The sequence below is a fragment of the Candoia aspera genome, chromosome 5, assembly GCF_035149785.1.
Source record: "Candoia aspera isolate rCanAsp1 chromosome 5, rCanAsp1.hap2, whole genome shotgun sequence".
Classification (NCBI taxonomy): Eukaryota; Metazoa; Chordata; class Lepidosauria; order Squamata; family Boidae; genus Candoia; species Candoia aspera.
In genome coordinates this window covers 96,538,848-96,554,195 of record NC_086157.1, presented here as the reverse complement: position 1 = coordinate 96,554,195, position 15,348 = coordinate 96,538,848, and the positions used below count along the sequence as shown (strand labels likewise).

General features: G+C 37.3%; 1 protein-coding gene across 1 annotated transcript; it reads right to left on the bottom strand.

Annotated features, from left to right (window-relative positions):
* Window positions 1-5,955: 5,955 nt before the first annotated feature.
* Window positions 5,956-13,443, bottom strand: SKA3 (spindle and kinetochore associated complex subunit 3). The gene is made up of 9 exons (XM_063305769.1): window positions 13,278-13,443; window positions 12,837-12,901; window positions 12,140-12,305; window positions 10,594-10,936; window positions 8,685-8,749; window positions 7,980-8,155; window positions 7,606-7,797; window positions 7,338-7,459; window positions 5,956-6,159 (listed from the first exon to the last, which is right to left on the bottom strand). The coding sequence occupies exons 1-9, from the start codon at window positions 13,378-13,380 to the stop codon at window positions 6,144-6,146; spliced, it is 1,248 nt and encodes a 415-aa protein (XP_063161839.1). The 5' UTR covers window positions 13,381-13,443; the 3' UTR covers window positions 5,956-6,143.
* Window positions 13,444-15,348: the final 1,905 nt, after the last annotated feature.

The following is a 15,348-nucleotide window of genomic DNA, read 5'->3' as shown; positions in this document are numbered from 1 at the left end:
CTTTGACTGTGTGGACCATAACAAATTGTGGCAAGTTCTTAGTGGTATGGGGATACCAAGTCATCTTGTCTGCCTCCTGAAGATTCTGTGTAACAACCAAGTAGCAACAGTAAGAACAGACCACGGAACAACGGACTGGTTTAAGATTGGGAAAGGAGTACGGCAGGGCTGTATACTCTCACCCTACCTATTCAGCTTGTACACAGAACACATCATGCGACATGCTGGGCTTGAGGAATCCAAGGCTGGAGTTAAAATCGCTGGAAGAAACATGAACAATCTCAGATATGCAGATGATACCACTTTGATGGCTGAAAGCGAAGAGGAACTGAGGAGCCTTATGATGAAGGTGAAAGAAGAAAGTGCAAAAGCTGGCTTGCAGCTAAACCTCAAAAAAACCAAGATGATGGCAACCAGCTTGATTGATAACCGGCAAATAGAGGGAGAAAATGTAGAAGCAGTGAAAGACTTCGTATTTCTAGGTGCAAAGATTACTGCAGATGCTGACTGCAGTCAGGAAATCAGAAGACGGTTAATCCTTGGGAGAAGAGCAATGACAAATATCGATAAAATAGTTAAGAGCAGAGACATCACACTGACAACAAAGATCCGCATAGTTAAAGCAATGGTGTTCCCCGTAGTAACATATGGCTGCGAGAGCTGGACCATAAGGAAGGCTGAGAGAAGGAAGATCGATGCTTTTGAACTGTGGTGTTGGAGGAAAATTCTGAGAGTGCCTTGGACTGCCAGAAGATCAAACCAGTCCATCCTCCAGGAAATAAAGCCAGACTGCTCACTTGAGGGAATGGTATTAAAGGCAAAACTGAAATACTTTGGCCACATAATGAGAAGACAGGACACCCTGGAGAAGATGCTGATGCTAGGGAGAGTGGAGGGCAAAAGGAAGAGGGGCCGACCAAGGGCAAGATGGATGGATGATATTCTAGAGGTGACGGACCCGTCCCTGGGGGAGCTGGGGGTGTTGACAACCGACAGGAAGCTCTGGCGTGGGCTGGTCCATGAAGTCACGAAGAGTCGGAAGCGACTAAACGAATAAACAACAAAGGCAAATGATTAGGAGCACTTAATGTTTATATTTTCCTTGGTAAGAATTAAGTGTAGGTCTAGAATTTTAAAATATTCTACTGATCTTTATCTGCAGCATTAAAGTGCTAAAGTGCTTTACTCAGGTTTTCAACTTTTTAAAAACTCCTAGTTGTCCCATATCAAGGCTGCTATAATCCTTGGTTTCTGAGAGGTGTCCCAGAAACACTGGTTTGATTAAGATTTTCACCTTGAGGTCAGATAAAACACTGAACTCAGAGGGGTAAAACATAATAAAGAACCTTCCCCCCCACTATCTCTGCCAGTCTCCTTGTCTCCAAATTGAGAAAAAGCAAGAGTGTACTGGGAGGCCATTATTTTCATTTTTTAAAATAAGAATTTTAATAAGTTTAAAGCAAAGATAAAAACTACAAAAAAGAAAAAAGCTACAAAAAGAAAAAAAACTAAAAAAGTGAGAAACACAAGAAAAAGAATTGTAAAGATTACATAAAGAAGTGACTTCTGACTTTCAACAAGAATATACAGCAATTTCCATAATCCCTTACTCTATATCAAACCAAGATCACATTATTTCTATAAATCAATCCATCAGCACACAAAGAAAGCACTAAATAATTGCTCCTTCCCCTTATATTAAAGAAAAAAAAGTATAAATATCTAAACCAGCTTGTCTCATAAACACAACCTTGATTCAATTATTTCCTTCCTAACACTACATATTTCTGCCTACTATAATAAAAATCAAATTATAAAAACATAAATTGTCTACTTTTATAATTAATAATACTGCATCAATCTTAACCCTATTAAACCTAAAACCAAGCAATTATTATTATACCTTATAGATACCTTATAAATCTTAAAAAACAAACCTTAAAAATAAACCAGTAAATCTTAATCCAAATCATTAAAAAGACATGAAATCATAAAAAAACACCTCTTTGTCAATCTGATTAAGCATTCTTAAATTTTTACCCCTACCCCACCTCAAAATATATCAAGACATTTACATATCTCCATTTTACATACAAGGCATTTTCCATACAGAGATCAAACAGCCCAACTGCCCCCCCTTAAAAACTCAGAATTCTCTTCTCTTCCATAACAATCCCTCAGAAAGCCATAACCATGCCCCAGAAAAACAACTTTCTTAGTAGTCTGCAGCGCAGACTGTCACTTTAACCCCTTCAGCACCAAAATGTAGTCTTCGCCTGGCATTACTTCGATCTCACTGTCAATAGAAACATCTCCATCTTTGCCAAAATCTCCATCTTCCTCCATAACATCTGCAGCCAGATGATACCTTTTAGAAATAGTACCTTCTCCAATGTCCCATATATTCTGCAGAATAGTTTGAGGGCACTCTGAGAGAGTCTCTTTAAAAGTCTGCTTAAGCTCACAACAAAGCTCTGAAAAAAAATCTTGAAATCCTCCATGTTTCAGGCAGTAGATTATGGTGCCCCCTAGATACTTGACTTGCACAGATAGGAGTTAATGAATTAATAAAAAGCTTCCAAATGAAATTGGCAAGAGAAAGTGCTAACAAGCAGGTCCTAGAGAAAGTGAACAGAAAGCTAAAGATTCACACGGGCAAATCCAGCGTGCAGGAAAATATTCAATCCTTCAAATTCAGTACAAAAATAATGACAGGAAGGCTATTATATACAGGAGGTCATTATTTTCAAACTCCCAGCACTTCTGCCTAGTTGGAATATAATCTCCATGAGCATTTTTTTTTTGACAATAATATGGAAGTTATTTGCCAATTTTTTTCCAGGGTGGTTTTTTGGCTCCCCAGTTTAATCAACAACCCTGGAACACCCTGGAGGTCTACTTGTTCAGATTTGGAAATTAGCCAAGGTTGGTTAGATGCTGCCACCTGTTGAAGTAAATAATCATTTCAATGAATCAATACAGGTTAAGGGTTAAATAGCAACCCTTCTTTGTGTTTTCGCAACAAGGAAACTATGCCATCTAGATCAGCAGTTCTCAAAGTGTGGAGACCCTTGAGGGTCTCTGAGACCCTTTCAGGAAGTCCGAAAAGTCAAATCAATATTTTAAAATTTCCCAGTTTTAATTTCTAACACAGTAAATATTCATAGATAAAACCCACATAAAACAAAGCTCTTTGGGGTCCTCAATCATTTTTAATAATGTAAAGGGGTCCTGAGACGAAAAAGTTTGAGAACCGCTGATCTAGATTATGCTGACCCCATTGAATTCCCTAATGCTTTTATGATAATGAAGCTGATTTGGATGCAACATTATTAATTAGAGTTTCATTTAAAAATAATGGAAAGTACTTCACTCGAATCCTCTCAGTAAACAACAGTTGTGGGTTGCTACATATGAGAAGGTCAAAAGATAATGAAAATGGCAAGGAATTATAAGGTAAAAAGTTGTGGCTTAGGTGGTGCAGAGAGCTGCTGATTCTTGATGATCACATCTTAATAATGTAGAATCTCAGGATGTCTTATCCATGAAGAACATTGGGATCCTTTTGGATCAAGTTGTACCCATGGTTGGCTAATTGCCAGAGGATTTTAGGATTTAAGTAGCTGTGAAGTTAGTGGTTAAGTAAAAGGGCAATCTATGCTGGTGAGGATAGATTAGAAGGTCTGAATTCACATAGGCATTTCTGGGAGGACCTACTTCCAAGGGAAGTGGTCTGAGATCAACCTACCAATCAATAATAGCTCCCCACCTAATTGAAATGTCTTCTCTACACCTTAAAACGATGCTATTCTCTAACTGGAATACACAAGTTGATTATTACAATATTAATCTTCAGGGTAAGACTTCCTGCAAAGCTCTGAAATACTGTTTTTTGTTTGCTAATGGATAGACACATTATTATATAACAGACATTTTCCACTTTTAATTTGAGATATTTCCTTGCAATTGAGAATTTAGGAGTCTTTACCTGCCAATCACTTCTGTACAGTAAACTGGAAATTCCAAACAAATATACCTTGAATCTTGAAGCCATCTAGATACTATATTATAGTATCTGAATTACAGTACACATATACCCAACCTGGTTTATTTAGAACTACAAACTCAAAACAAAATACATTGTTATGTTTCTTAGCAATAAAACATGCTTAAGACTATAATCATAATAGATGATGAGACTGCATACTGTATTCTAAATATCACCCATTCTTAAAGATTCTGAATCTTAAAAATACAAGCTTTCCCATTTGTGTTCCAAGTACTTTACTCAACTCTGACTAGACTGTTCAAGAGATAAATACACAGCCTTGGTACTTGTCTCATTTCAGAAAGGCGATCATGTTTGTTTCTAAGATACTGCTTATTAACCACTGTCCTTTTAAGTTTGGATTAGGCTAAACTTTAAAAAATATAGTATTTGGAAACAAATCGAGGCACCTATTTTTCCAACCATGTAATCAGTTTTTCTGAGTTATAATTTTTAGACAATCCAAAGTTTATTAGATTTTTCTAAAAATGTATATCTAGTACCTTTCACATTCTTTCCCTTCATAATTTTTCCAATTGCTTTATACATTTTTCATTTAAGAATCCTTTTGATCTTATAGTTCTACTTTGTATCCCTTATAGCCTTTTATATCTTGAGCCATCATCGTCCAGTTAATCCTTGTTAACACGTTTGACTCTTTATGGAGAAAAAGAATGGCTTCAGAACTGGCCTGTTGTGGATTCTCAGCTCAATCCTCGCTAACCTTAGAGTCTGAGAGAGCTTTACAAGGAGTCGATCTAAACTTGCAGAAGAACAGAAACAACATTCCTCACTGCTGTAATAGCCTTTTCTTTCTAAGTATGTAGAGCCATTCCTCAGTTTAGCCTTGGTTAGCAACCATTTGCAAATACAATGGTAACAAATGGAAATCATTTTCTGTCCAATGTGTGCACTTATGACCAAATTTCTGCACCTGACAATGCACACCAGAGTAACATTTGTGTAGCTTTACAACAGAACTTTATTTGAATGAGATGGCAGCAACCAGTGATCTTCGTAGTCTCTCTCTGTTATGTGTTCGCTTAGTGACCATTTCTCTTCCAATTTAAGGAACAGATTGCTGTTGCTAACCAAGGAGAAGGTGTATCTAATATTCTTTCTGTTACTTACAGAAGAGCACATACTCTCATTAGGCTTACTGCATTACCATTGAGGGCTCTAGAAGGGAGGCATGGTAACTTTCCCTTCCAGGACCAGATTCTGAGGGTACCTTTGAATCAACAGCACATGTTCTGCTGAGCTATCCCTTCTACCATGCATGGCATTCTGAATTAATATCATCCCACCTTGTAAACTGCTCCAGCTGTTCTATGGAAGAGAATACATTTTTCCTATTAGCTAATAAATCCTTGGAAACCTCAAAAAAGGTAGCAAAATATTGTTCGGTCATGATCAGGAAGGACACTCCAGATATAATTAAGTTCTGATAGATTCTTTTCTTCTTTTATATTTTCTTTCTTTATCTTCTCATATCTTCTTTAATATTTTAGTTTTGTTCTTTTCTTTTGTTTTATACAGAATTTTGGTTTATGACCACAAATATTTCTTTGATTGATTACTGTTCCAACATTCTCTTGTTAAGTATTATTCACACAACCTCATTTATTAATTTTTTGACAGCACTTACCCAGAACTTGTGAATTTTCCTTAGACTTTTTCTATTTTCTGTTAATATAATAATAATTTTACTACTTTAAGGACTGTTAGCAGTTTCTTCATAGCCTTCCTAGCAAATATGATATAACTAAATCCAACTATTATAAATCAGCTACAGTATTATAAATGCATAATACAATACCCAAAGGCATTATAAATCAGTATTTTTGTAACATAAAAAGACAACATGATTAAGTAGAATAATTTGATCATCTGACAGCATAAAAATATGTAGTTATATTTATGTTCTTTATTTCATTTTAATAATTTTAACAGAAGAGTAAAAAAAAAGTTTTAATAGTTTGAAATTAAACAGTTACATTTATATTTTACAAAGTAGTTTTTTATTCCTATTAAGTTGCCTGAAACCTCTTTAGCTTGGTAGTCAGAAGAAAAAAACGCAGATTTTGTCTTCATTTCATCCAGAGTATTTTCTGCAAATGTAATGATGAAGTATCATTCACATTGCAGTCTTGTTTTATTATCTTCAGCTATTAATATACATGTTTCAATAGATACAAACGTTTATTTTATAAGATTCTCAATTAGGGAGATATCACTCTGATTTTAAAATATGTTAAGATTCCACTTCCAGACTTAGTTTTGATGGGAAATCGAAAGGCATTATAGTTATTTTTCACAACTTTTCATTCATTTCTTCCTCGAAATCTGAGAGCTAGGTTTTTAATTGGCTTCATTCACTCCCACTTCTTACCCAATCTTACCCACTTACCCACATACTGCATATTAATTTATAAGCACAGCCATGATCATATCAAAGGCTTGTCTAATCCAATATTTTATTCTTGCATTAGCCAACCAAATGCCTATGGGAACCCTATACTACCAGTCATAATGGGAAGTTTAGATTTTTTTTTTTGCCCAAAGGGCATAACTTCACATTTGCTTACATTATTCTGTATTTGTTATTTGGAGGCCCATTTCCCCAGATTGGAGAGATCCCTCTGGAGCTCTTTTCAGTCCATACTTGGCTTCCTTACTCTTTACCTTGAGTGTCAAAAGATTTATAAACAAATTAATACTCAGATCCTTTGAGGACTCAAGCGTTTACATTCTCTATTGTGAGAACTGCCCATTGTATTCCTTCCTTCTACCTTTTCTTCTTTCATAATCCTTACCTCCGGGTAAAATGGCAGGGGGCTGAAAATTGTAGTCCAAAACATATGGGAAAGGTACTTGAGTGTTTTGATCCCTTCATAATAGGACCCTCTCCTCAGGAAATAATAGTATCACCTTTATTCAACTCTCAAATAATATTGGGAATAGATCATAAGCCATAAAAAGGATTTCATGACAATAATGATTAGTGGCAGGAAAGTGTGTAAATGGCTTGTTTTAGAAAAATGATACTAAGTGCTGTGATGGATTGTAGGCAGGTAAAAGACAAAATATTCAGTAAGATAGCTCATTAAAAATAGAATACACTATTCTTGGCTGTCGTGCAATAAAAATAGCACTTGTGTTAACTTGTTTACAATGCCTCTTATGTTCTCGTGTGAAGCAGGACAGACTAGATACTGTATCAAAGTATATACTGAAAGTCTTAGTGGTCACAAAATACGAAGGAAAGCTACTTTTTGTTCACTCTTACCTGTTTTCTTTGTTATCAGTACAAAGAAATTGCTCTTTTTCAAACTGTGAAGCACTTCCTTCTTTGGTTCCTTTCTCAGCTGATCTGGGTATTTCTATATTTGGATTGTACTTGGATAAAATCTAAATAAATTTAAACAAGAAGAGAGGGTGAAAAAAGGATGTTTCCAATTTTTAACTTCGTTTCCAATTTTAACCTTTCATAAGTGAGAAATAAATTTTGCTGATATAATGCTAACTTTAGTGCAAATTAATTTTGCATGTCAAACCTGCAGAAGCTCCTTTGGAATCACAGTTATTTCAGGCGGTGGTAATGGTGAACTAAAGAGGTTCTCAAATTCTGATATTGCTGGAGGAGAAGGTTCTTCAATACATTCCAGATATTTGTCTGAGCACAGGACAGGTAGAACATCGCCTTTTATAAGATCACTATCTGGCAGTATCTTAGTGGTATTTACATCCTAGAATTAGAAAGAATTAGTGCTGAAATTCTGATATTTTATATTTTTCAGAAAGTATCAAGCAACTAAATCAAACAATCACTGAGATAATGTCATTCTTGAGGCAAACTATGGATTAAATATGAGACAGACATTTTATTAAGAGAGTCCTAAAATTTACCAGTATGATGCTCAATGCTTACTGTAGGTTGTATTCGCAGAGATTTTATGTCAAGTAGAGGTATTTCTGTTGTGTGTTTAGGAACATCCAAATAATTTCCTTCTGGAGATTCTGATAAAACAGTGGTCTTTCTTTGGGGAATTTTCACACCAGGTGTGCAGAACTCAGGTGCAGCAGGTGAAGCCATACAATCATAGTCTGAAAACATTTGATTGATTCACACTGAAAACATGTTAAATTATGCAAAAATGGCTCAAAGGGCTGGTCTAAGAAATAAACTTCCATGAAAACTGGGACAGGGAGCCTATTCAGAAGGATAAGAGAGCAGGGGGCAGTTTAATGTGTGTGGTGGACCCCTGCCATTTTTGCAGACCCCAACTGTGCCCTTATTCCTCTCTGATCCAGAATCTGTTTGTAGATATTTGCGGGGTGGAGGAGGGAAGTGTCCCTGAATACTACTAATAATGCTGCAGTGCTGCAGGAGGTGAATCTGGGCTTTGATCTGGGGGCTCAGCAGAAGCAAGTCTAGAAATTCTGCAGGAATTTCCCTCAGACAAGGGGTTCTTCGTTATATCCGAAATGTTATGTAGAATACACTAAGGCAGTGTTTCTCAGGCTTGGCAACTTGAAGATGCGTGGACTTCAACTCCCCAGAATTCTGCACTAAGGTGACTTCTCTTAGGCATACATGATATCCCACAAGTTATTTTACACACACAAGACTTACCACATACTTTGTTTGGTTGCCTGAGTGCTGCCATGTTCTTATTTGATACTATTGCCACTGCTGATCTGGTCAAGTTATTAGCAAAAGAGAAAAATATTATTACTTAAATGAAAGTACAACTAATTTCAAACATGACAGAATACAACTCTTCTATTTGCTAAGTCTGCTGATATGAATTACATACATTTTTGCAAATATATATTTCCCCATAATTATTGGAAGAATAAAGCTGATTGATGGTTGTAAGGACAGAAAGATATGGAAAGGATATTCAGTGGTCTTAGTGTAAACTAAATTTAAGTATATTTCCTTTCCCTTCATGTCTTTCTTCGGCTTATTATTTCTTATTCCTTTTCTGTGCTTTGCATAATGTTGCTTATCCCCAACGGAATAGCATGATGAGAATAAATGTTATGTCATTACTGACTTAATTCCTTATTCACTACTTTATTAAACCTAATACATATATCTTGAAATAAAATTTTAGTCTACTTTTCTACCCATTCTTTTGATGTCTACTTTAAATTGAATTATAGATTGTGATCCTCTTGTACTTTATAAAGTTGTATATAGTTTTGATGACAGTTACTGAGGGCAGGATAGGGTAACCTCTTTTGTGGTGTACAGCCACCAATTCTGGGGTGGTGATGGTTGAGGGCTGGACCAGATAGATAATGCCCACTGTAAGGGGCACATCACACACAACCAGCACAAGAATTTTCTAATTCCCCTCTTTTTATTTTGTACTGGTTATTTTATGAATTACACTACACTATTGTACATTTCCCATATCAGAATGGTGGGAAACTGCATCACACTAGTTTTCAGCAGAGTGCCACTGACATTCAGCAGCATAGTTGGAGGGAGCCCTGGAGAATACAAGAGTTCTCCTGATGCCGAACTCCCAGTTTTAGCCATTATGAGCTATCAGCTTCAGCCAGTGTGACCAAGAGTCAGAGAGGTGGAGTTCAACCAGAATTGATGTCTGCTCCTGAAATGGTTGTAGCAAATATATCAATCCTTTCCCAACTATATCTGGAGACAGCCCATCTTTGATTCTCAATGGGTTTGTGCTCTCCTGCATGGTCTTGGCTTGCAAGCTAGTGATTTTTCTGGGCTCAGAGCTGTTTGAACAGCAGGTTAGAAGCTGGAGGATCTAGCCAAGAGGCCCTTTGCAACATTATGGTTATTTCTGGTACAGAAAGCTTTGCTCTCGTCGTGAGAGCTTTGTTTTTGTCACCTCATGGCTGGATTACTGCAACTGATCGATGTGGGACTGCCCTTGAAAACAATTTGGAAGTTTAAGGTGATTCAGCATGCAGGGCACAAGTTGTTCTGGAAGTACCTAGGTTCACCAATGTAACACTACCCTTTTGGGAACTGCACTGATTGCTAGTTATTAAGCCCAACATGGCTTAGGGCTTGTACATACAGTATATGAGATTGCCTTCCCTGGGTTGAATTTGCCCACCCTGAGAGATCTAGTAGGGAGGGTCCCAAACTTGAGGGTGTGCCACCTATAGGGGCTCTGTGCTTAGCCTTTTCAGCGATGTTCTGCCTCACAGGTCATCCCCTCCCTATTACAGTTTTGAAGTTCCAGGACAACATAGTTCCTCAGAAAGGCATTTGGAGATGTTTGAAGATTCTGATGCATGATCCCTGCATGGAGAAACATCACAGCCTTTTTGTTTATGTTACTGACTCTTTATATTTTAATATTATGTTACTACTTGAAAGCTGCTTGGAATCTTCAGAGATGGAGCAGCATAGAAATGATAAATGTATTTATGCATGTAGGAGGATAACATTGAAAAATACTAGCCTGATCACTTCAGACATGAAAGATACAAAAAGACAGAAAAACGAGAATCCTTATACTTTTCTAATGATATCCAGGGATGCCACTTACTTATTTTTTCTTGCATTATTAAGTAAGAAGATTGTTTGGTCTTCCATTAAATTTGTGGTTTCATCATTCACAGACAGATCACGCCCATGGATATGGAAGTGCTCTACTTTGGGTGATAAATACTCAGATTCATCCACTTTCATCTCTTCCTCCTGGGTATGTGGAATGTGTACTGTGTCTGAAGAACTTGGAAGGGCATATTTTGAAAGCCCAAAATCTGAAAGTTGAGGAATTTGCAGGGGACTATGAGATACAGATGATTTTCCAGGAAAATCAGGTTGTTTTGGCTCTATTGGATCAGATATAGTAGACCCAGGGTTGATTTCAGCATCATCCTTTATTGCTTTAAGAAGAAGAGAATTGTCTTATTGAATGTGGTGATAAGGCATACTATAAGGATCAGATGACTACAGATGTAGTGTCCCTTTTTCATAATTACAGTAAAGATCAAGAATACATCACAAATTTGTGTGCTTTCTTTTTCTGTATAAATCTTGCCCTTCTGTCACTACCATTGTGTCCTCTGTAACCAAGGTTTGCTAACCCTAAAACAAGGTTTCACCAGTAAATCAAGCATTTTAACCATGCTTTTTTGAACAAGTAATAGCAACCTGATTTGTATATAAGAATAAGAGATGAATAATTCATACATCACACTACTCTAAAAACCAAAGCATATTGTTTTGGCAATATATATATTTAACTTTGATACCATAAGATATAGAATGGAAATAAACATTCAAGGAGTTTAGGAGGATCACTTAAATTTTAAAACACAGATTATTCTTTTTCATGGGGCCCTATGAAGTCACTTTTAAACAGATAAACACACCCTTATTTTGTTACTCTGAATGTATTCACAATATAATGTAAGTCATAAACCTTTTAGTCTAGAGGTTCCTTGTTTATTATGATGTAACTGACGGTATATATTATTATATCAGTGGTTTTTATTCCATGTCTGTCCTGTGCTTAGTTATAAGAGCATAATAAAAAAAGCCCTAATACTACTACTGCAAATGCCCCATCATATTCCCCACCTCATAGATGCAGTGAGGAGATGGGAAACCTTGCTAGTCAGAATTAGTTTAAATAATTATGAGTTTTACACCAGAATGCACATGCATTCTCAAATGTCACTGAAAGAAACACAATAGGAATCATTAGAAGCCACAGATAGATAGGCATGAGCTTTATTTATGCAACTTAGACCTGTAAATTATATGTTAGGAAAACTAGCAAAAGATTTAAAATAAATTGAAGCATACAGTTTTCAGTAGGTATGCATATCATTATAGAAATTTTTAAACTTTTGACTTAAGGAATGCCAAATCTACCAGGAATGCTAAAACCAGAAGAATGACACTCAAGTGCTATAGAAGGTGAAGCATATTAGGGATTTTCCAAGCTGAAGTGTTTATTCATTTTAAAAATATATACAAATTATTTTACTTTATATGTTCTTTAGATTAGTAATGCACACAGAAATAAACTGTAGCGTATATTCAAAAGATGCCAAATTTTCTAGATTTAGGGAAAAAATTACCTTCATTATTGTGAATAAGTGGCTTGTAACCATATTTCTGAAACAGGTCTCTTATTTTTCCAAGGTCGGTTGCATTTCTTTTCATCAGAACTTTACTGGCCTTTATGAAGTCATATGTGGCATCTCTTTCTGAAGAACTCGTATGAAGAATATTATCAGCATCACCCTATGGTTTGTTTTTAATTTGATTCTGAGTCAGAACTGATCAATATAGAGTAGTAAACATTAGCAGCCAATATATATTAGCAAGTTATATGTCAGGTTCAGCACAAAAGCTGTTTCTTTATAACATAGAAGCAGCAACAACATTTCCTTCCCATATTCTTCATTTTAATAAAAACACAGTTTACTTTAAAAAGCATGTCCAGTTATAGCTTCATGCTACCAAAAACCACTTGTGTTTTTAAAGAATGGGGCTATCATTCCTAAGAGGAGATCTCAAGGTTTGTGGGTTCTCTAGAAATACTACAGATTTACCATGGAGGGTTTCTGGAGACATGGTATAGCAGAAATCAGTTTTTCTGTCTTGGGGGATACGAAGCACTATCACTGGATACAACCTAACACACAGAAACCAACATTCACATGTACTGATCTTCCAGTGAATCAGAACTTAACGCATTTAATATAAAACCAATGAAGTTCTAGGAGAGAAATTTGAGGGTGGAGAGAATGAAGAGAAGCAGGTCATATATACCTTTAGTGTTCTGACTTCAGAGTACAGTTCATGTAGATATCTCATTGGAGAATCATCTTCAAATTCTTCAAAATATTTGAAGAAAAATAATCACAACCAAGATCTTTATAAAATAATGAACAATACATGGACAATGTGTGTTATTTAAAAGATGAGATGTTCCAGCCAGATTAGAAATTAGCAAGGTCATTGGTTGGGAACCCTATGGACATCAGCATGAGGTTCACAAATGTACCAATAAATGCAAATTAAATGTATAATTCTTTTCTTTTAAATAATTACTTTGAAGCAGAAACTCAACAATATTCTAGTTAATATCCCAAATGCAGAATGACACTGTGTCTGGATTTACATACTGTTATTTAAGCCAAAATGCAGCTTGCTTGGTTTTGGTTTAGCATAAGCCTCCTGAAGCAAAGCAATTATTTACTGCATTCTCACCTCCATCTTCTCCAAGAAAAATTTGCTTAAATTGCTCAGCCTGCTTCTCCAAAGTGACTGATAAAGTTCGCAGTTTGTTGAAAAATGCTCCTGTCACATCCATACTGAAGAAAAGTTAACAGCTTGCTTCTAAGATGAATTTCAGAAATAATATGAAACAGTTTTCAATTCTTCAAATTATGTTAAACAAACACATTAAAAGATTTCTAAAAATGTTACAGCTTAAAAACAGAACAGCCTTTCCATGCATTTAGATTTATTTAAAAGGGAACAGTTGATCTGGTAGTACATACATTTGTTATCCAGGTCTAGGGGCTTTCTCTCTATATTGTGCTTCTATTGTGGAAATGCTGCTTTACTCCCAAGCCCTAGACAAACCACTATGTATTCAGAAGAAATTAAAGGGCTCTCCCACAAAGCATCATTATTAGGCTTGACTACTGTGATACTCTCAACATGGGGCTACCCTTGAAAACCACCCAGGAGCTTTAGCTGGTCCAGAATACAGTGGCACAGGCAGTGATGCGCATGCCTCAGTATGCTCTGTGAGATGCCTTGGTTGCCAGTCTGCTTCTGGGTGCAATTCAAGGTGCTGGTTATTGCCTATATAGCCATACATGGCATCAGGTTAGGATATTTGATGGATTGCCAATTTCCCATGGTTTCTGCCTGGCCAGTATATGCTGGCAGAGTTGGAGCGCTCTGGATTCCTTTGATTAAACAATGTCATCTATAAGAACACAGGAAATGTGCCTTCTCTGTCATGGTACCTGCCCTCTGGAATGAGATCCCCCTGAAATCCATGTGCTTTTTCCACCCCTCCCTGTTGGTGTTCCATAAAGCCTTCAAGACCAGGTTGTTCTCCCAGGCACTGGGGTGAGACGGGTGAGGCCCCTTTCTAGTGTGTCTGTTGTTTTTGTTTTTGTCTGTACATTGTGTCTCAATTTCATTTTGGTATTAGTTGGCATGAGTATTTATGTCATTATTTGTGGACCGCCCAGAGTCACTTGGTGTCTAAACTGAATCAATTAATTAAATAAAAACAAACAAACATGATGCTTGCAAAGGAGAATGAAATGGTGCTGTGCACACCTCCAGACATAGCCTGTCTCCATTTGTTGTCATTGGTACAACGTCAGGTTAGCACCTTGAAGATGCTCCTGGAAATTAAGAACTTTTAAACATTTACTCCTTGGACAATATTATTTAAGAATGGTTTTACAGTTTTTTAAACTAGTATTTATTCTTGTTTTTATTGTAAACCGCCCGGAGTCGCTCTGTGAGTGAGATGGGCGGTGACAAAATTTGAAATATAAATAAAAAATCAACATCCCAATTTTTAGCACCTGCACAAGTACTGTATCTATTCTGGGGGAGAAAGCATTTATCTTATATCACTGACAATTAATTCGTGATACCCTTCAATACTCAGGTCTACCTAAACACTCAATTTTTCCTTCAGAAGGCAAGGGGGATGTATGAGCAAGGACGTAGGAGACAGTTTTCGGGAACCTGCCCGATCTCCGGAAAAGCCACGCCGCCCCACCTCAAGACAGAGACACTCTAAGCCTTCCCTGAATACCTGCGATCATTCGCTGAAGCCGCAGAAATGTGGTAGAAACACGCCCTCGTATCTCCCCAAGACTGCGACCACAGCAAGCCCCGTTCTTTCGCCTCAGACGAACCCCTTTGAACAACGGCTGCTTTCCCTCACGGCGCTTTGAATTTCCCGGGACGGCAGGCGCCGATTGGTCAGTCCGCCTCTGCCCGCCTTCTTGCTGCAGCCCCGTGATTCAGCGCTCTCGCGAGAGGCGAGATTTGGGGTTCGACGTTCAGCACGGCCGCCTTTGGGGATCTATTTGGCTCGACCTGGATAGCTTATAGTGGAAAGGACGCTTCGGGGCCCGGTGAGTTGGGAAGGGCGGGCAGTATCCGTGAGGCAGCAGGGGAACGTGGGGCGGCCCACTTTCTCGTCCACGAGGGCGATGCTATGTGTCAGTAATAAGAATCACTGCTGGTTGCATCGTCACTGAGGTCGCGCCCGGCCATTGGGCTGCGAGAGTGGGTAGTC